The following is a 22,598-nucleotide window of genomic DNA, read 5'->3' as shown; positions in this document are numbered from 1 at the left end:
GACCTAAATCTCCCTTCTAATCTTAATCTAATTTGAAATAAACCCTAAATAGCTAAAATCAACATTTTGCATGCCCATTCTCCTAACCTAACCGCCACCTATCTTTACATCTGGCTCACTTTCAATTTCAAAAAAAAGTTTATTTCAAACATTTTTTGGTCATGTAAACTATTTTCACTTGCCAGGAATTTTTGGACATCTCAAACATGCCCCAGTGGAAGCCGGTGTTGTACGGAGTCGCATTCCTACACACCACCGTGCAGGAAAGACGGAAATTTGGTCCGCTTGGCTGGAATATTCCGTACGAGTTCAACCAGTCTGACTACTCGGCGAGCGTACAATTCGTCCAGAACCACTTGGACGATATCGACGTTAAAAAGGTTCGAGACTGAAGTGGACTTGTTTTAGATGATTTACAATTGATCTAAGTCTGTTTTAAAATGAAGAGGTTGAGTTTTTAAAAATAATTGTGTTATGCTTGTTCCAAGAAACGTTTTCAGCATAAGTTTTTCTGTGGAATTAATGTAATTTCATCCGTTGAAGTAAAATTTTTCGGGGTTTCATTATTTCTCTAGCAGCACACCACTGCTCTATACTTCATTTCTGAGTATTTAAATAATTAATTTTAAGATTTTTCTTAGTGTGGACTCGGTCACAACATACCGACAAATTCCAATCCTCTAATGTTACTCTTAATTTTCATCCAGGGCGTATCGTGGAACACAGTGCGCTATATGTTTGGTGAGATCCAATATGGCGGCCGCGTAACTGACGACCTTGACAAGATATTGCTCAACACCTACTGCAAGGCTTGGTTCGGAGAACATATGTTCTCTGATAAGTTCTCATTCTACACAGGTAGCTTAGATATAGAGTTTCACTCAACCACTGTGAAACTATGCTCTATTCATTTTGCTCATTTGTTGCGTATTTTAATCTAATTTTTCTGCAAAAATGTAGTAAAATCACGCTAAATCTTCTCAGTAGTCTTCATAACCTTTGCAAGACGTTTTGTTGATATAGTTTCCATTTAAAGAACATTGAGAACTTATATTAATCGTATGACTGTATTACTACGTCATTTTACCAAAGCACTCTTCCATTTCAGGATACATTATCCCGAAAGCAAAAACGATACAGGAATACCACAGCTACATCGACAATCTTCCTCTGGTTGATACTCCGGAAGTTTTCGGTCTCCACACCAACGCTGACATTACTTATCAGGTATGAAAGCAACTGGCTTCGTTTGAACAGCGCTCCAAGCGGCGCTTGCTGATACTTTATAGTCCACTGGGTTATGCTAAAGAGCAGTTGCCACTAGCCAGTAAGGCTTTCCTTTGTTTTGTATTTAGCATAACTTTTATAATCACAATCAAGCGTTTTTAGAATCAGGTCCGTTCGGAATCATAATATACGAGACTTGCTGTTATAAACTCATTCGAATATGTCATAAATGTGCCGATAATTTAATCCTTTGTTGGTGACCCCGAAAATGCGAAGCACCGAACAAAGATGTCAGTAACTTTGCATTCAGACCAACATGGCCAATGAGAGCTTGGGTACGATCGTCAGCATCCAGCCGAAGGAGAGCAGCGGAGGAGCAGGGGAGACCAGGGAGTCCGTTGTGTGGAAGATGGCGGATGAGATGCTGGAAAAACTTCCCGATGATTTCCTTCCTCACGAGGTAAAGGATCCATCGTTGCTTGGGCATCAATGGATTGAAGATTTGACATTTATGCCTGCCACTTTAGTTTAAAATTAAATTAAGATACAACTGGACATTTAATAAGATAAAAGGATTTTTTCTCCATCGTTTCCGATATCGACTGTCATTGGTTGATATATCTCATAAACGTTTCAATTAAATTCTGATCCAGACGTTATACGTGACAATGGCAATTATGACGTACGCAATACGTTCTTCTGACCTAATTGGTCTTCTCAAAGGTGAAAGCTCGCCTCCAGAAGATGGGCTCGATCCAGCCGATGAACATCTTCCTGCGTCAGGAGATCGACCGGATGCAGAGAGTCATCACACTGGTCCGGATCATGCTCCAGGATTTGAAGTTGGCAATCGACGGTACCATCATCATGAGCGACAACCTCCGGGATGCTCTGGATCAGATGTATGATGCTCGCATCCCTAAAGCTTGGCAGAAGGTGAGGAGGAGGAGAAAAAATGATCTGAGGCTTTGTACTTGCTTCCAACTGACCCCATTTTTGCTCGGGAGTCGAAATTGAGAGTTTCGTACCGAAGTATCGGTTTGATACCTTTCGGGGTTTGATACCTCAACAACGCGTTTAGGCTGCTGACTCTTACAATAAAGTTCGTTTTTTCCTGAGCAGACTCTTATCATATTTTTTTTCCATATGATTAGAACACATATCTTTACATTTTTCATCTTGAAACCAAATCAACTCCACAGATATCCTGGGAGAGCTCGACGCTCGGGTTCTGGTTCACCGAGTTCCTTGAGAGGCACGAGCAGTTCCACACCTGGTTGTTCGAGGGCAGACCCAACCAATTCTGGATGACAGGATTCTTCAACCCTCAGGTTAGTTGAAAGGTCAACAGTGTGTGACGACCTGATGTAATGACCTGTGATGTAATGTATCATGACCTTTATCGTCTCTATTACGTCATAAGACCTGCTGGGAGGGGGCTCGGTAGACAGACGTTGTCTAAGTGAAAATATTTTAATTAATCAATTTCATGAGGTTTGTAGCAAAAAATTTTCTTAAGCTTTCCGATTCTGATATTCACGTGCTGTATATCAATATTGGTTGTTATCATTGCGCATGTATTAACGTAATTTCCGTTTCATTTCCATTCATAATTATCGTCGTTACGTAATTCCTACTTCCGTGTGAGAAATATAAAAACAAAGAAATGGTTTTTTCTTTATGATATCATCATTGTGATGTCACACAGGGCTTCCTGACAGCGATGCGACAGGAAGTGACGCGTGCTCACTCAAGCAAAGGATGGGCTCTCGACGGCGTCATGCTCTACAATGACGTCACAAAGTTCCTCAAAGAAGACATCACAAGTCCGCCTCCAGCAGATATTGGTAAAAGAATATTCTCATAAAATGATCTAATGCAATATTCCCAAGCTGGTGTGAAACTACTCTTTCTGTGGTTTTCTTATTGAGACATGATGTAATAACAAAGATTATGACAATCTCATGATACTTTAGTACACGTAGGGTTGCCGTTGCCGTGTTTGGTGATGGTGGTTGTAAAATGTTAACATTGCTGTGTACACTGTCATGACTGCACATTTGTTATCATAACCATCACCATATGATTCGGTGAATGCATCCCGGCCTGGCCTAGTTGTCATTTAGATATTTAATGTACTGGCAATGATTTGAAGGCAATTTAACTCATTTTCACATCTATAATAATTTATAAAATTTTTAGGAGGGGTTTACGTTTACGGGTTGTTCTTGGACGGGGCCGGATGGGACAGGCGCCAGGTCAAGCTGATCGAGCCCCTGCCCAAGGTCATCTTCACAACGATGCCAGTTGTCCACGTGTACGCCATCAACGTCAATCAACCGAAAGACGACAAGAAACTTCAAGGGATGCAACTTTATCCTTGTCCTGTTTATAAGAAGCCACGAAGAACAGGTATTTGCGGCTTGGTTGCCACGCCAATCCACTTAACTGAAATTGGTCACCTGTGACTTGGCGTCAGTGTCGTTAGACCTTCATGTTGTCATAGCTTCATGCGCAAACTTGCATGTTATTTAGTTTACACTTGTTGACTGATACGCGATGATTAAACAACTTAATTTTTTCGTATTTATTTTACGATGGATTTTAGTTGGTTTAGTTTTTTGATATTGTATTACAGTTAGCTACAGCATTTCAGTTAATATTTCTCAATCTGGGTTTTTCAGATTTAACCTACATCTTCTCTCTCCTCCTCCGAACTTCGCAACCTCCAGATCATTGGGTGCTCAGAGGAGTCGCCGTCTTGTGTGACACCAAATAAAATGACGTCATTTGTACAAATTATGTGACTAGAAACGTCTGCATCTTAGAGACAAAATGTTGTAGTTTGTTAAATGTAGCTCGTATATGCTAGAAGACGCATCATTCCACAAAGTTCGTTACAACTAACACTATTTAGCGATAGCGATTTTTTTATTTATTACTGTGTATTAGGCGTAGATCGTATATTGTACTGTAGCAAACTTTGCGTTCAGACGCGGTGTCATTCCACAGTTAAATGTACCGTACATAGTGTTATTCTGTATTTCACTGTTCTCATATCCGTGTTACTTGACAGTAGTTGTTTGACATTTTGCCTGCATAAACGATTCTTACACACCTTACCAAGCCTTTATTAGTGTTATGAAATTAGCTTTTGTACCAAATAATATGATATGGTCAATAAATTGCAGCTTGCTCGTAAACTGTTAGGTATAGAGACTAAACCCGCGAGTGAAACGTAGCCTACTGTATTTATTGCGCTTACTAATTGCAAATAGAATCCAACGGTAGGTTTATGCATTTTGCATAGTGGTGTAGTGTTACGTTGAATGAACAGGGTAATTTTACATTGAAATCTCATTTGGGTAATTTCCCACCACATACAAACAAGCTGGGGTACTTTTGTCTAGAACAGGAAGCTGATTCGTCGACAATTCAATTCCTGGAGCTATTTAAGGACCTTGCGAATTTCTTTTATCCAAACATCAGGCTGTTCCAACATCCAGAAGTGTCCTCCTTTCGGAATCAGGATGAGTTCTGCTTCAGGAACAAACGATTGGAAGAATTTCGGGATTGAAATGGGAGCTACGGCATCTGAATCTCCCCAAATGAAGCGAATAGGGATGTTAATCTCCGCCAGGGCGGCGAACCAACGGAATTCAAAGTGCGCCCGATCATACAGATAGTAGATGTTCTTATGGAAGATCCTAAAACCACCTTTGAACTCATTCAGCTCCGCAATGCTCCCGATCTCCCTCTCGCGGTCGATTTTATTGGCGTGTGGCGACCAGATGGAGGCTATTTGCTTTTTCATAAAAAACTTATCAAACCCCAATCGGTTGCCCACCATGCTAAAGAAAGGCCCAAACGTTGGGTGTGGCAAGATTATTTGGCTCAATCGAAAGCTGATGAGAGAATATTTCATTCCGCCGTTGGTGAAGGTGACGCTTTGGAAAAAGTTGTCGAAGTAGTTTGGAAGCAAACCTAGAAAAACATCAGATCTTGTAAGGTACCTGTATCTACTTTTAAATGGCGTCGTCGGCGTTCTGATTGTAAAATAACGAAGTAGTGGTCGTTTTATGAAATGAAGCCCAAAGACATTTAAGGTGAAAATAACACAGCGGCAAAATTGCAATCTCCTAAGAGTAGTATTATGACATCATAATTAATTCATACCTCTGTAACGTCTTGCCAAAATCTCGGTCAGTACCGTGTCCCCCATATCGTGCGCCACCACGTGAGCCCTGCTTATTTTCACACTCCTCCAAACAACGAGCGCATTATCCGCAGCTTCGCTCATTGAATAAGTGAAGTTCTCAGCCGGTTTGTCCGAGAAGCCGAACCCGACATGGTCGTGAATGAAAACGTCACCGACTTCCAGAAGGGCGTCGATAACCTGTTGATTGACAACACTGACGAGTTAGACAACACAACACACTTGTGACCGCGGGGATAAGTTGAAACTAAACTTTGTTAACTTCACGAAAGCGTTCATGTTTTTGGTAAATGATAATTCAAAATCTATAATTTACTTTCGTATAAAATAATAAGCGTTTGTGGATCCAATCTAGTAAGACCATGAAGTAGAGCGGGCGGAAATCAATCGTTCTATACCAGGTTACCGTCTGGAAGCCACAATTTCTTCTAGACAGAGTAGATATAGTAAGAGAGAAGTGGCTTACGATCAGCATGAAAGACGCAACCGCTACTATTTGCTGCGTTTGATTTGAACGCAAATGAACTGTTTTGTTTTCAAAGACGCTGAAAAGACAGACACGTAAAACCTTTAATAACACTGCTTAAGAGATACTTAGCGTCAATAACTAGATGCTCTGGGCGTTGCAACTATGCTTAATTGTGACTGGTTGACTCGGTTTCAACCACGACTGACACACCACAACATTTTCGTCCAATGTAATAAAAATCAAAATTTAGACACTAGGTTGCGCTTATGAGCTCGATGACGTGACAACAAACCATATGTCGCGAAATCCTTCGATGACGTCAAGTCATAACCAACGTTGAATGAGCGGGCTACTAATATCATGCTTATTGTGTCATTCAATTGTTATCATCATTACGTCGAGAACATTTTTAGGCTTAAACGACGAGCAAGTCATGTGATAATGTGACTTGGTAGGAAAACTGCGCGATTCGTTGATAACCTTATGACTTGATAAAAGTCTTACAACATCAAGTTACAACAAAACGGCGCACAATTGAGTTACCAGTTTTGTAGAAAGGTTATGTAGGACAATGACGGGGTGCTACCCAAGGCAAGGACAATCTCCGCAAACAGTAACAACGGTATTTAGCTCGCAACCATATTACGAACAGCAGGAAAACAGACCAACACAAAGAAGCACAAAAAACAGATTGTGTCGTATTTCGTGTTATGACTTATGATCAGCCAATCTAATACGAAGACTGAAAGATATCGTCACATCGGTTTAATTGACGTCTATTTGAAGACAAGGTCGCCGTATATTGAACTCGCATAACCGATTGAAGACCTTGGCCAAAGACAAACAGCAGTAGTCCTATACAGCAAGTCACTGACAGCTATGAAGCGTTATAAGTAGCGATCTTGTTCAGTGTTATGAACTGACAATGATTACTTGAATATAAATTCACGCAGTATTGCTGACGTCACTGAAAAACTTCCACATATATATCGACTTCGTATCGATCTTGCTCGATTTAAGCAATCTAACCTGAATTTGCTTTGGACGAATTTTAAATTTTTCGCGCGGCCTTACTCGCTGGAGTTTACGGAAGTGAGCTATTAGTATTAATCAGAAAAACGACCTACCTTGTGGTATTCGTAACTAGATGACGGATAGCCGTGTAGAATGGCGAACGTTGGGGGGTTCTTCAGTTTTTCGTTCTTGCATTTCTCGTAGATGTAAAATACGTTGTGTCCGTTTACTTTAATCGTTTCGCCTCGCTCATGCCATTTCTGCAAATCCGTGGAAAGCTTCCGCACGTCGGTAACGTAGGGTGGATCCGGCAAGTACACAACAACACATACAAGTGCTGTCAAGACAGCTGTTAAGTGTAATTTCCAGCCCATTAAAGGTATTGCTCAGCCTAACTACACAATCGCAATTACTAAAAACTTAAAGTACACTTACACGCGGGCTGTAATATAGACGTAGGTAGTCGAATTTTGTTTAAGTTACTCAAGTTTTTGTTCTTCAGACAAATCCAACGATTCTGAGCCTGTGCTCAACCAAGTGGAACCAATTCGGCTTCGCTACGAAAACTGTTGCTATTTTTGTCAGTTGTTTTCTGAACAAACAGTGGTTACAACGCACCAATTATTACTGTAATTATACCTGGCCTATCCGTCTTTATTTTTCATAATGTAAACATATGTAACATAGAATCATTGGTGCTTGACAAATACATCACGTAGCCTACAGCGTACGGTCTGACCACGTTTTCGTTGCTTTACTTTCAGGAAATAAAAGCACCGTTAAGTTAAATTTTAACTGCAGAGCGTAAACAGGAAAAGAGGTTAAGCTAGAAAAGTCTTTAAATCGATTTAATACTCATAAGCAAAACGCGTCATCTAGAAGTAACCATGTTTGTCAAACAGATAAAGAACCGTTAACGTTAAGACGATCATTTGTGACACCTGACAATGCGTTCGGTTCGGTTGTATGTAGACGTAGTCATTTTAGCTTACCCATTCATAATGAATTAAAACTTTTATTATTTATAAGGCAAATATTTTCATTGCCCAGTTCTAGATAGAACATGTCTATAGGATGCAAAATAGAGCAAAAAACTTAACATTGTTACGTTAAACAAAGAAACCCCAGTCTTAATACGCAAAACGAGTTGCTAGAACCAAAACAACGGAAAACACGTTTGTCTATTGACCTAGATCCAGTGTTCGTTCTACGTATTCTTTGTCACTCTCAAAGTTTTGCTTGTAAGTTCATTCCGTGCCAATTTTCATATTTAATTGCTGGTGTTTAAACACAGTCGTGGCAACATGGAGCATGCCCAGCGCATGTTGTTTAGCACGTATCGTTCACGCCACAAAACAAGTGATACGCGAGTGCATCTGCCAAGTCATCACTCGATACTGCTTGTTTACAGTAGTTAGGGCATTTTGACCAGAAACGATTTTTAGTAACACGCGCACAATGGGTTAACTTAGGAACAACATAAAGTTAAATGATATAATTTTGAAAACTCTGTAGACAGTACAGTATCAGCACACCAAACTGTAACTGCCTGTAGTCTTATGCGCAAAAAGACCGGCGGCGGCGCTGTTCTGTGTTTACTTTGAATCAGCTGTTTTCTACGCTTGACTTACGCTGACGTCAATCTACGTTGCTATGTTGCAGCTGATCTCATGTACGTAGTCGTGGCCATCTTGTTTCTCTCAGCTGTCGTCAGCGCTATAAGGAACGCCTACCTTGTCTAATATGTCTGCATATTGCCCTGTGAGCCCCTTGAAGCATATTTAGAAATAATTAGTTACTAAGTGTATCATTTCTTTTTTTCCATCTTTCTGCGTTTGAGAAAAATACCGTAACAGTCAATATCCCAACTGGTTGCTATATCCTGCTCAGCAATGAGACCCTCTTGTAGCCTATGCTTATTAACAATTAACCAAAATTTACAACAACACGTAAACCAAACCATAACATGTTAAAGCGTGTCGATCTTTTCGATCAAACAGAAATAAAGTTTTGTTATCCAACACTACTTTTCATTTGACCGGAACTTTGCACGCAAAAACATGGATAAGGGAAGATGTAAGTCACAGCTTATCATCGCGTGCCCGCGTTATATTGCCATATTGAGTTCATTTGTTGAGTAGCTGATGTTTAAAGGGGCTAATTTAAAACTATTTGTTAAACCTGATTTTACGGTTACTGCAGCAAAAGCACTTGCAGTTAACAAAGACAAAGTACTACTTTGTATAGCCTACGGTAAACCTTTTTGTGAAACTGGTCAATTTCTTTTGTTTTTTATGATACCGAGTTCTTTCATGGTGACCTTCCTAAAAAATAGCTTAGCCTTAGCCAATAGCGAGTGTCGCCGCGGCCCGACCCCGGAGAATAAAAGAAACCAAGTAATCGTTTCTCAGCGAAAAAAGAAACATTGCCTGGAGCTGCTCGTTGCTCTGTAGATTACCGATCGGGTCAAGGGTCACGGAATCAGATGTTAGCCTGCCAGTTTTGTTGTCGAATTTTAGCCAGTCCGTTATTGTCATGGTTTGGGAGGGTTTGTGCACCGTTGAGAAAATATATTGTGTCGCTCCGTACATTTTTGGATTGTTACTTTGTTTTGGATTAGTTTTTTCTCTTTAATATCATTTTTAAGTCCTTACCGTTGGCGTTCGGTAGCTAGCCTAAGGACTAGGCTAGACTTAGTTTGTTTCCGTTAAAGCCCGTGACGGAACTTTTCAATTTTATCACAAAATCTTTACGTTCTCAACTGCGGTTTATCTCAACTATTGTTTAACGGCTTAAAAAACTGATGAAAATTTTTTGTCTTTTTTGATATTGCTTGACAGTTAATTTCTTTCGAAAATAACTTTTGCCAATTTTATTACAACAGGCTAGCCTCCTTAGACCTTGAGTGAGCTTAACCAAATTACACTTTTAGAGACCTTTTTGGAAAATAGCAATGTTTACCAGCCAGATTAAAGAGTTTGCTGTTTTTGAGTGAGAAATTCCCCACAAAAGCAAGATGAAATAATAGCCATTATATGCTCTTTTAAATTTTATCCCCCATTCACTTAACAATCTTTCCAATGTCATGTAACAATAAGATAATCATGTAAATCTATAAAAATCTATATAGTGAATTCACCACATTCCTATGTTTATAATCAAGCATTGATTATAGACTTTTAATGCATTGATAACCTATAGCAGGGATGAGTGCGTTTCATGAATTGAGCAAGGTTAAAATCTGCTCAAAATTTTTACTGTAACTGGACTACTATAAATTTTCCCCTTAAAGTATGTCCTTGAAACAAGGTGGCCCTGACTACTGACTAGCCCCATTGGAAAATATGGCAGTTTTCGACAAGAAATCGTATTTTGTGTACATTTTATGCAAACATAGGCGATATGAAATATATAATAGTTAGTCCACAACCCACAATACTTCTTGTTTTTTTGTTACTGCCAGTTCCATATTTAAACACAGTTTCATGTATCCTACGTCGATCTAGATGTTCTAAATAAAAAATTTTTCAATGGACACATGCCTTCTCCATACATACACTCCATGCTGTATTCAATCTATAACCTGGCACTGTAGTAACCTTGTTTCAACACCTATATTTTTGTCTCTAAGGTCACATCACTTGAGAGGCAAAATACGAGGCTTTATAAATAGAATATACTGGTACCAGTGCTTTGAATTCCAACTGGATAAAGTATGAAATTTTGTCATACCGCTGGTCAGAACTTAGTCTTTGAGTATGTTTAAGTATAGTGATACAAATAAATTTTACATAATTTTTCTCGCAATTGTGTCGGCTCTGGTCTAGTTTTTAATATTTTTGAGACTAGACTACCTTCATGCAAGCATTTATATAAAAAATGTGTTTAAAATTTTAACTCGGTGGTGCAAGGGTGGGAAAGTGATTTTTCCGTCTTTAAGATGAATTGCGAGCCACTGCTTTAAAGGGTCCATTGAAAAGTATGAGGATCTATTTTAATATCAGTATTGGTCGGTAGCACTTAGAACATTGGTGCTAACCTTGGTGCAGCCCCATAGGCTACTCATTAGCCAGTGGGGAGTGATACTGCCAATGTATGATCCTTAAGCAAGGTATATTTGGCGCTTGCTCTGACTCAGTGGTCTTAGTGTAGAGGTAAACAGTTTAAAGTTCTGGCAATATGATCCAAAAAGTTTATCAAAGACAGGTTCAATAAACTGGACTAAATTGGTGAGAGATCATCGCAGAGTTTAAGTCATTTAAAAGATTTTCTCATTTCAAGAATGAAGATTCTGGTACCATCGACTATATAACCATACCGTAATGTCATGAAATATTTTAACAAACAAATGGAAAAAACTAGACTTCCGTCTATTTTTCATTTTTCTTGACATTTTGCACAACTATACTGACCTATGGCAGGTCAATTGAGATTTTGCATTGGTTACTGGTACTGATGTCCTAAATCAACAATGATTGACAGTAATGGTCATTATGCTTATAGTATGTAACAACAATAGGCATGGCGTTGTGCTTCTAAAATCCATATGAAAATTAGGATTCGGTGTTGTATCACATGACTGTAAAAGTTTAAATGGTTCTATGAGATTTGGTGGAAACGTTGCTACGATATCTACTGTTGGTATATCATTGTATCTTACGACTCGCACAAAATTACAAGTTTGATTAGGTCCTGAAATTTCTTTCAGATTTCACAGATTTGACGATTTTTATTGGGGTCCATGACTAGAAAATAGTTGGAAGCTACTACCCTAAAGGAATTTTGCTCCCGCTTTGGGGATCTGTTGAAATTTTAATTACCAACATATACAGTGAGTTAAACTCTCTTTGGCCAAGTCTTCATCGCACTGTTAAGTGAGTGTGTTAATAATTTATATCCTAGTTTTTTGATATTTCTAGGCCTTTCGTAGTCAACATGAACGATTTGCATTCAGTTCAGTTTTCTTTACAAAGAGAGGCAGTATGTAGCTTAGACTTTGCTGTTTCAACTCAACTCACCAAGCAACTTAATTTTCCCATGAAGTCAGCTGTTAATGTATGATCAAGTTATAACAAAGAGACCGTTATTTCATGAATATTTTAGCATGTTTAGCATAATTTAGCATTTCAGTAACTCTTGTGAATGAGGGTTTACTTGCCCACCACGACTGCACTAAACACTGATGGTTGCTTCCATTTTACAGGCCAACTGCCAATCCCTAGCATCCTAGACACACAAAGCCTCCCCCCTGGCATTTAAGACAAATCTGAAACTGGGAAATACTTTTCCAGAATGTAACTGCAAAGTATTTATGTCGATTTTGGCATTTTACCTTGGCACCCTGAAACAAACCACTCTTTAACCCCTGCTTGCTAAATCTTGTCCCAGGTCAGCTCTATCAGTGCTAGCTTTGTTCTTGGCTACCTAGGCTATTTTTGATGCGTTGTCCATGGATATTCCAACTTTTCATGTGAGGGATTTTATCAGGAATGTTCACATCACCAGAAAACTCGTTCACGTGTCATCCACCTAGGAATCAGATTATGTAATAGCCATCACAGTGTTTGTAACAAGCTTTGTATTACATTGTGCTGTTTTTAGCTTCACACCCAACCCCTAGTGACGATAAACAGGTTAAACCACAGCAGCAGGTTAAACCGCAGCCACAGATTAAGTGAGAGTAAGAAATTTTTCTTTAACCAAAACACAACATGTGGGGGTATTTGCTTACTCCCCATTTTATTTTTGTATTAAAAACTTAATTTAGCAGTTCTTCAAATTAATTAAACATTTGCTAATTGTTGAATATTAGAATAGAAAGTCGAGGTTTTAAATATTATTTCATACTTTTTAATGAATGTGTGTGCAATTGTGTCATGTGTGTTTTGTTTTTAACAGTTTTTTAACATTTAAACGTTGTCCAACATCTTCTGTTATACATCCGGATATTTTGCCTTTGTTGCTAAAATCCAGTTCCACGTTTCTAAGTTCCATCAAAGCTCCCAGAAAATTGCCATTTGAACATTTTTCACCATTCACAAATACTCTGGTGCAAGCAAGTGAGCTAAGGATTTAACGGTGGTCCAGCTCTCGTTAGTGGTGACTGATTGCCTCTCGTTTGCTCATCATAAACGTCGACGAGTAGAAAGCCAAGACAAGCAGAAGCATGTCATCTCCGTGTCCAGGAAAACGGAGGATGGACACAGACATCATAAAATTGTATCCTTTCTTCTCATTTTCGTTAACTGTTTTGACTTATTACTGGTTCTTTTTATTGGCAGATGTTTGGTATGTGACAAGCTTAGTAACATCTTAACTTACAATTCTTATTCCACTGTGGCCAACTTCTATTGTATTTTGGACCTTGTGTGATTTTGTTACACTTTGCCAGCTGGTAGCTGTCTTGTGTAACTAAACCAACAATAGGTTCTTTTGAAATACAGGATATTGGCCTTCTCTGTGCCACAGTTTATAATCCGCACAAGATATGTATAAATATTTTCTTTAACCTTACAAATCCAGGGAGAGAAAATATGATGTCACATTTCTTAGTGGTCTGCATGAATTTGTTGTCAAATTTAAAGGTCCAAAAGGAAGTAAGTGGCTGAATACATTATCAAAGATTTTGTGAGCATTTTGATTGACGTTGCTGCTCTAAAAGCAAAATCCTATGTATCATAAAGTATTTATAAATGCTTTAATATAAATGTTAGCAATCTAAAGGTCATCTGTCACATCTGTGATGTCATTTTACCAGCAACTTAGTGTTTATGTATGGGGAGGTAGTAATCAATAACCTACGTGCAGCAAATTACATGATAGAACAACTACATGTTGCCATCTTTGAATATTTATTTTTTAATGCTTTTATTTAATTCTGTAACTCTTAACTATGCTTCTGCCCTTGCAAGGGAAGTGACATGTCATTTGTGTCATACATGGCTGCTTTTAATCCATTATTTTACCTTAAACGTAATAAATGCTGTATTTCCAAGCCATTTTGTTTCATTGGTCAGAATCAAGCACATGTATTAGATATATGTTGGGTTGTCAGTATTTATTAGCAAAGCTGGCAGATCACTCAGCATGTGGGTGGAATATATTAGGAATTACCAAGGTCTAGAACTATTGATATTCTTTCTTTACAGCTCCGTATGAAGGTGGTGTATGGAAAGTGAGGGTGGATCTCCCTGAGAAGTATCCTTTCAAATCTCCTTCTATTGGTGAGTTTGTTATTTTGCATTAAAATCGATAGAGTCATGCATACGTGATTTTGTTCAAATTGCTCCCAGTTTTACGAGTATGTAACAATAGCAATTCAACATCAATTCTTTTTATTTGTTGCGTAATAATAGCAACCTACTAAACAAGAGTAACAAGATCAGCTTATTTCTTGTATCTCATTTGTCAATATGCTATTTCCTTATCATACCTGTTTTGCTTTGTGTTTATGCTCAATATGATGTCACAAAAAGAACAGCTAATACCAACATTTGTTTAGGGATAAGTTATGCATTAAGCATAGGTAATGAATAGGTCTTATGCTAGACATGTTACAGCTATATTGTTCAATGGTGTAACAGTACACAGCAGTTGTGAACTGTGCAACAGTTGCCAGTGAGAAAGATTTCATTATTGATATAATTATACCAAACAACACATCTCATTGTCACTAATGTTAGACTATCAAAGTGATATATTGTTCATGTCTTGCCACCTCATGCTGACATGATAATATGCTGCAGAATACTGTATAACAAAGTCAAAGGGTGTCCATCCCTTATCTCTCTGCTAAACGGGATAGTTTTATTGAACAAGCCCACAGGCACTGTGCTATCTGAATCCCTGAGATGACACACAAACAAGGCCTGTTCAAGCAACAAAATGCTAGGAAACTTAACTAAAAAATTCCTTTGCATTTTTGCTTCAATTATGGGATGATCTATCTCTTAGCTGTATGTGTATAAAAATATAAAACCTTTTCCATCATGCACTGTACATGGAATTGTAAACAATATAGTTTAGTTTACGTGTAGTTCTGTGTTTAGTGAGTTGTCGCACTGTATGTATCATACACTATATATCTTTTATATACACAGTAAAAAAATGTTAAATGTAATCAGCATTGGCAATGTGTAAAATGATTGGAAGGATCTTAATGCTTTGTTTGTGTTTTTAGGTTTTGTGAATAGAATATTCCACCCAAACATTGATGAGGGGTAAGTGCTTATACATTGTTTTGAAACCTGACATTACAGCATAGGGTTGATTATACTCCTGTGTCTTGGCCAATACAATACTGCAGTTATACGTTTGGGATAAGTATAGGGTGTAAAATATTCCAGTCACAATTAAATACAAAACAAATGAAAGTGGTTTCTACTGCTGGTAGTGCAGTAGTTGAGACTGCAAAGTCATGATATCATGTCGATATTTGCAACAACATGATCTCATTACATCTGCATATTAATGACAATGATTAATGATCACATTTTAACCCATGAGCAATTGAGTATTAATCATTTCAATTTCTACCACCACAATAAACCTAAATGGGAAACTCACCAAAGGCAATTTTATGAAAGGCAACGTAATATTCGGTCAATGCACCTTGTTAAATACTGGACCTTCCAACTAATTTGGTAGTAAATATGACATGGTACAAATGTTTCTTTGTTATCAAATAATAATTTATTAGCTTTTATAATAACAATTATCAAACTAAGTTTTATGTGTATTACATCCACTTCGGTGAAGGTATAATAATAGGTCAAAACATAATTTTTTTATCACGCAAATTATAAATTAATTAGTTGCTCGCTTGCAATTTATTTCATTGAAATCGTTATGGCTGCAACACCATTGTAAAGACAGATTAGGGTTTGTCGTATGAGCTACATGTAAAAATGTTGCTCGAGATATGTTTATGTGGAAGAAATTGTTTCAAAGAACATGTATATACAGATTATCATCTGAACTGAAAGCAGTATTATTGTATTTGCTTGTGTTTAGCCATTTTGTATTAATTCAATAAATTTGAAGTTTTACAACCAATGCAATTTGCTGTGTACATGTAATGTACGTGCTGTGACTTTATATAACCTGGTGTCTGTTGCTTTTAGGTCTGGTACTGTGTGTTTAGATGTTATCAACCAATCGTGGACCTCACTATATGGTAAGCAAGAATATTATCTTCATTTCTGCCTGTTTGGCTGCTTTTGTATTAGCTGTATTGAAGCAGTTCCTTAAGTCAACTAAGTTATTGAGTTTAAAATATTGTGTTAATTTTTGGTTGCTATAAACAACCTTGAGGCATTCAACATGGACATTACTTGATTCATGTATAAATATTTATACCATCTTTAACTCACTGGACTGCTAGCTGTCCTGTACTGCTGAAAATATAATGATCGGTAAACTGACATAATCCGTCTTTTCTTATTATTATATTTTTATCTTTTCTTGTTGGTCTATATATGAAATTAATGTGAAATGTGGCAATTTCTAATTCAGTAATATGTTAATTAATGTGAAATCTAATTCAGTAATTCAGCCTGCTTACTGCACATGTTTCAAATCTTTTTAAATACATGTGCATTGGCTTTAAGGCTAGGATGTAGTGTTTTTTAAATTGACATAACTATTTATCTTGTTTTTGAGTGCAATTGAAGCCAGCTATTTATATTATTCCCTTTGTAAATTTTTGATTCGAATTTAAATGTTCTATGAGTTCGAGGTGTCATAAGTTGACTAAGAGATAATGATAACATGATAAGGTATTTGCAGGCGCTTTCTGGTTGAACATAAGCTAATAAATATGAATCACACAGCATGGGTCACAATTGTTCGACCTTCTGTTGACTTTTTATGCTTGAGTTTTCAGTTTTGTTTGATAAGTTACACAGTGACAGATCACAAATGTGCTTAGTTTGTAAGCTGGACTACAATACTATTTCAGCACCAACTTGTATTGTAATAATTGATAATAAACCATGTCGCTAGCATTGCTATTTTAAGGCTTTGTAGGATATGAGTAGCAACGCTATCATGCCACGTCGTAGCATTCATGTAAAAGTAGTCAATGATTTAAAAACTCCGCGTGTGACTTTGATATTTTTAGCCCCATTTAAGTTGGGTTCTTCTTGCTTTTACTGCGAATGAAAAACGCCTCTTTGACATGTTAGTTGGCTTGTAGATCAGTTATGATAAAGCTTTTGACCTATCTGGCACTGCTTCATATGCACAACATTGATGTCCTAACACTTCCTGTATTCATGGCACTGTCATTAAGCACTTTGTGCACACCGCAATTCTGATAATTTACATTTGTGGCATGTTTTGCTGGTAAGGTGTCCATAATTATATTAAAATGTTCTAACAAGCAGGCAATCTATTTCTAATCGCTGCGAATTTGCGTTTTAGTATCATGCACAGGATGATGCATATTTTAAACATATTAAGATTATCTGAAAATGATTACAAATGTCTTGTAATTATCATATGTAGCTTTATAGTAGTGCAGCTTATTGAAGAAAATCATAAATTTGGCCGTGGGGTGTAATAATAATTGCCAGTATTTACCCTTTTTTAAATAATCGACAGACAAATTGGTCATATCCACGATTGGTCATGTTGGTGTCATATCCATAAAAGTAATAGGCCCAAATAGCCTGGTTAACTAGAGAAATGATAATACGAAACACTCTGTAAAGTTGTTGGCTTCTCTCACATCATAAATATTGATCAAGGTGCAACCGTTTATAAAGGATATTGTGATGATTGACGTGGACAGCAGTGGTAATGCAACATTTTATTATACCTGTTATTTGGTGATTCAAGCAGTTTTATGAGTCATGGATATAGCTTTTATGTGCTTTTTACATATCCTCTCACTGCTTGTTTATTATTGTTCTTCGATCTGCGCTAAAAGAGAATGAAAGATATCCTCAGAAAAAATTTGGCTGACATGGTTTTAATAATGGTTGCATTGCTTGTACTGTGCTTCCCATACAACTCTGTAGTAAACTGTGCCAAAGTGTCTTGTTGAAAAGATTTTAGATGCATACCAGTGTAGCTATCAACGTACACTATTTAGTGACAAATGACAATCATGTCCAACAAACATGACAACATGTCACTGATGTTTTCCTCTTGTTGTAGCTGGGAGCCTACATGATTAGCAGCGAAAGGTCCTCTAAACTCTTTGTATCCAACGTAGCATAGTGTTTACTCCTTTAATGACAGAATTTTGGAAATGGTTACGGTCATGATCTTTAAGTTAATTAACAGCAAACGAAGTGCCAATAATGTGTCTCTAGACCACGGTTTCTAACCTGAGGTTTTTGGAAGATGGCGCAGGGTGTAAAGAGATATACTATAATTCCTCATAAATAACCTGTTATATAACAATTTTGAAGTTGGGTCTGCAAGTAGGAAAAGGTTGGAAACCAATGTTCTAGAGTAGACAGTCAAGTAGCTCTTAAGATAAAAAGTTATTAACCCCTTGTAAGTTATTGTAAGTACTGTCATGAAATGAATTGGAGATATTTTGTTTCAGATTTAAGCAACATATTCGAGGCTTTCCTGCCACAATTACTATCCTACCCAAACCCTGTTGATCCTCTTAATGGTGACGCTGCAGCACTCTACCTGCACAAGTATGACGACTATGTCAAGAAAACAAAAGGTGTAACTGGGTTTTATTGCTTGTTACTAGAGTGATATTATTGTAAATGGTATGACTCGTGTGAGCAAGAATTACCGATTATAACTTCTTCACTAAAGTTTATTAAGTGATTACAGTAAGTTGTATAAAAACTTATGATACTAGTTTTATAGACAACTACAAACTAAAGCATTCAGAAATTAAAGTTGACAAAACTTTTTTACCGAATTTTAGGTTGTTTCAGAGTTAATATATCAACAAGATAGGGTTAAGAGAAGACGTAAATTATGATTATGCACACGGTACAGTATGGTGATAGGATTGTATTAGCTTGTAGGTTGACTTAAAATAAAATTAAATGCACTATATTCAAGTTTATACCTTACTTTTTCATTATTTAAACCACCTGCATAGCTGAGCATTAAATTGTCCAACACGACAAAGGTGTTACAAAAGAAACCAAAAGCCCCTTGTATAATGTAGAAAATGTTACAAGAACACTTCAATGTTCCAAGAGCAATAAAAACGTCATTGAGGCCATGGTATGTTGGAACTGCATCACTTCAGCTGAGCTAGGACTGATGTTGGTTTTGGCGAGATGTGTATCTAACATGTCTATAGTCACTTTCACACAAATGCCCAATATTTTCATATCAGTCACATTTAAAAAAAATCTACATCTTAAAAGCTGATTTTAGAAAAAATTCTAATAGCCTTCAATGTTAACTTTGCAGAGTATGTGAGTCGTTACGCCACAGAGGAAGCTCTGCAGGAGCATGAGAAGATGTCTATGGGAAACGGTTCTTTGGAGGAATCAAGTGATGAAGAGTCGACGTTGAGCGACTTCTCCGAGAACGAAACGGAAACAATGGAGTTGTGACCCAAGAAGTTTCAACATTTTCCAAAGAGTTTCATCGCGGACACATTGCAGTTATTGTTGAACCTTTTCATGGTCAACTGCAAAAACAATTTCCATTGCTTTTGGCAAGAAAGGCAATATCGTCTACAGCTGTTTTTATTATTGAAATTTACTATATCTTTATTGCATATCTTGCATGTTGCTTTAGATAGGATGAAACATGCTCTGTTCTTTTTTGTTGCAAAACTGGACCTGTGTTAGCTTCTCTGGGAAAATCTATTGACCTTAACATCTTTTATTAACCCCCGATACTCAAAACTGCTAAAACACTCAACGTTTATCCAACTTCTGTGGAGGCATGCAATACATAGATGGTCTTTTGGGTGAAACGTTGGAGATAGTTTTGCTTACAAACAACCTTGGCTGCAAGTGGTTGCCGTTTTAAACTTTTACGACTAAACTGAATGTTCTGCAAAACCCAACATTATGCTTGTTGTACCTCAGCTTACCATTTGTAGAAAGTTCTAGCAACTTACAACCACATTGTTTGTAGTGGAAGATGACGACTGTGTGTGCAAGTGTTCCCCAGTATTTCAAGTTAAATTTTATCAGATTTTGCTCATCGGTTGACATTCTTGTCATTAGTACCTATGGGCCACCCATGGGCGGTTTGTGGAAATACTGTATGTGGAGTATCACATGCTTGTAGTTTTCTTGTGGTAGAGGGTTTTTGCTCAAGTTCTTGGTGTTCTGGTGGAGAAAGTTTACAAAGCACCACGACGGTCTGCCTTTGCTGCAATCGTAATAGATGATTTCTATTTCGTACTAAAGTTCAAGCAAAAATGGATTTTGACAACCTTTCTCTAGAGTCGATTTACGCGTAACTCAGTCTTGGAGCATTTTTATGTGAATTATCATCTGCAGTGTTTGAAATCCTTCGAAACATCACATAATGTTCGGCCTTACGCAAATTCTTTAGCATGACCCGGTTGTTTCTTTTCTGATGCGTTTTTATATCTGTATATAGAAGTGAAAAACGTTTAATAAAAGCGCGTTTCGAAACAATAAAATAAACGTCAAAATCTGTGCCATTTTGAGCCGGACCGCAGCATTTGTAGCTCTTGGTTGCCACCTAGCGACTATGTAACATTACGCAGGATACAGTTTGTTGCAGTGCATGCAAGTTGAAAGCATGGTTTGATCAACCGTAGTGTTTCATGAAGAAGGTCCGGGTGTTATGTTACGTCGAGTCCGGATAATCCAAGCTTCGAAAAGTTGGAATCGGATTTTAGGTTTCTATTTTCAGCAAATTGCTTCTTCTAGTTAAAGCGACCTATCAATGGTTTGTCACAAACAAAATTGACATCCTATAGCATTAGAACATTTACTAGATGTAACGGTAAGTAATTTGTATGGAAGCTAATTTTATACGAAAATTTATTATAAGTTTGTTAAAATTAATGAGAAGATTTTATATTTTTAATGCAAATTTGTTTACGAGATGACGAAAGCAAATGTACAACGCTCGAATCCCCAAACAAAATTCTGTTGGGTAATTCCCAAAAGAAAGTCTTACCTGAGAGCAGTTGGTCATGAAGCAAGGTGCATTGTTAGTGAAAGGATACTTTTAGGTCAGCAGAAATACAGTAGCCAATGCTTATTGATGATTTTTCAACGTATGATTAAATTGTCTCATAAAAGAAACTGCTTCGTTAAGATCGGTTAAGTTTTTTGTAACCTATTTGTCATGCAGACAATTAACAGAGATTAAGTGCTTTGTAGATGCCTTTACCAGTAAGGCTTGCTATTTTTGCATACAAATGCAATCTTGCCTACAAAGGCATATTGTGTTAGTTCGAAACTTATATCTTGGGGCATTGTAGCCTACATATTGCGAGTTAATGAATTTGCGTTTTTATTTAAATGAAGAAGTTATTTTCGTATAATGGGCAGCAAACATCAAAAATAGACAAATATTTGCCTGTTGTCATGATGCTTTATAACTACGTAACGACTACGTAATCCTATCAGGATAATAGAATGAAACACAAAGTCATGGATGGATAAATTTTAAGTATCTTCTTGTCATTATCCTAGAATAACGCCATGTTTATTTCTATCTGTCGTCTTTTATATCTTATCTTTACCAGCATGTCTTATCAACGGGCTGCGGAAACCATTTACCGTGAAATGGTCACTTTCGAAAATCTTTTCACATTAAAATTAACTGTGTTGCCAAAACTACAAGGCGTCAAGTAAGACGAATCGATTTTGGTCTTAAACCTTATAATATACTAGTTAAGAACAAGTAAATAAATTTGATCTAATCCATCATTGCAACACTATTTGCTTTGTTTTTTCCGCCTACGATTGTGCTCGCTTTTTGTGCTTTAAGGTAGCTTATGCGTCACATAAGTAGCCCATAATGCCCATGAATACTGCGAACATTTCGTGTTTGCGTTTACTGTTTAAGTGGCTTTTCAAAGATCATCGGGTTGTTTTATTGTGATAACGCTACACAGTCTATAGTTATCGCAGTTAAGGGTGTTGCGGTTCACCGTAAACGTGAAATTAAGCCTGACTTCATGAACGAGAAAATCTTCGTTGCACGTGTTTAGCCTGTAGTGCAGTGGTTTCCAAACTATGGTACGCGAAGGTCTTCCAGGTGGTACGCGAGCAACTTATCAAGTTCACACCGAACGATCGCAAATGATCTTTTATTGTCGTCGGCATTATTTTAATTCACATAAATTAGGTAGAGCGTAAGATTTCATGCTATATTCCCTACTGAATACTAATTCCTTAGGGTATTGACGCATTGGATTGTAAAACACAGTTTCTTTGTGACGAAATAGAACGTCATTTATTATTACTTAAAAATCCTGGAAGTCAGTTTTAGTAATACGTTACTGTAGTTGTGCTATAGCGAGGGCGGTAAAAGTTCGACTAATTTTTGTTTAATATTCACGAGCCTTTAGTAACATGGCAAAACGAAAGTATAGCTCGGATTATATAAAGTATGGGTTCATATGCGAAACCATTTTGAAAATTGCCATATGAATCGTGCAACAGCAATCACAGAAAAGCCCGTTTGAATGCCGGTTTTGGCGTTTGCCTTGGTCTTTCGTCATTTGAATGTATAAAATTA

At 37.3% G+C, this 22,598-nt stretch overlaps 3 protein-coding genes across 4 annotated transcripts in view; 2 read left to right on the top strand and 1 right to left on the bottom strand.

Moving 5' to 3' along the window:
* Positions 1-4,354, top strand: part of LOC143461342 (dynein axonemal heavy chain 5-like) — a 38,124-nt gene extending 33,770 nt beyond the window's left edge. For both annotated transcript variants that reach the window (XM_076959238.1, XM_076959239.1), the window contains 9 exons: positions 186-380; positions 708-858; positions 1,109-1,227; positions 1,538-1,687; positions 1,951-2,163; positions 2,430-2,558; positions 2,936-3,074; positions 3,430-3,639; positions 3,912-4,354. In XM_076959238.1, coding sequence (XP_076815353.1) covers positions 186-380; positions 708-858; positions 1,109-1,227; positions 1,538-1,687; positions 1,951-2,163; positions 2,430-2,558; positions 2,936-3,074; positions 3,430-3,639; positions 3,912-4,006 — 1,401 coding nt within the window. In that variant the 3' untranslated portion in view covers positions 4,007-4,354. The remainder of the gene's footprint in view (positions 1-185; positions 381-707; positions 859-1,108; positions 1,228-1,537; positions 1,688-1,950; positions 2,164-2,429; positions 2,559-2,935; positions 3,075-3,429; positions 3,640-3,911) is intronic.
* A 105-nt stretch (positions 4,355-4,459) lies between these two features.
* LOC143461343 (putative hydrolase LipZ) lies at positions 4,460-7,481 on the bottom strand. Its single transcript, XM_076959240.1, has 3 exons — positions 7,040-7,481; positions 5,404-5,623; positions 4,460-5,211 (listed from the first exon to the last, which is right to left on the bottom strand). The coding sequence occupies exons 1-3, from the start codon at positions 7,298-7,300 to the stop codon at positions 4,676-4,678; spliced, it is 1,017 nt and encodes a 338-aa protein (XP_076815355.1). The 5' UTR covers positions 7,301-7,481; the 3' UTR covers positions 4,460-4,675.
* A 5,324-nt stretch (positions 7,482-12,805) lies between these two features.
* Positions 12,806-20,532, top strand: LOC143459962 (ubiquitin-conjugating enzyme E2 H-like). The gene is made up of 7 exons (XM_076957289.1): positions 12,806-13,145; positions 13,449-13,522; positions 14,075-14,149; positions 15,106-15,145; positions 16,049-16,101; positions 18,484-18,612; positions 19,326-20,532. Exons 1-7 carry the CDS (start codon positions 13,093-13,095, stop codon positions 19,469-19,471), a joined length of 570 nt encoding a protein of 189 aa, XP_076813404.1. The 5' UTR covers positions 12,806-13,092; the 3' UTR covers positions 19,472-20,532.
* Positions 20,533-22,598: the final 2,066 nt, after the last annotated feature.

This window comes from Clavelina lepadiformis, chromosome 5 (assembly GCF_947623445.1).
Source record: "Clavelina lepadiformis chromosome 5, kaClaLepa1.1, whole genome shotgun sequence".
Lineage (NCBI taxonomy): Eukaryota > Metazoa > Chordata > Ascidiacea > Aplousobranchia > Clavelinidae > Clavelina > Clavelina lepadiformis.
This window is presented reverse-complemented; position numbering and strand designations above follow the sequence as displayed.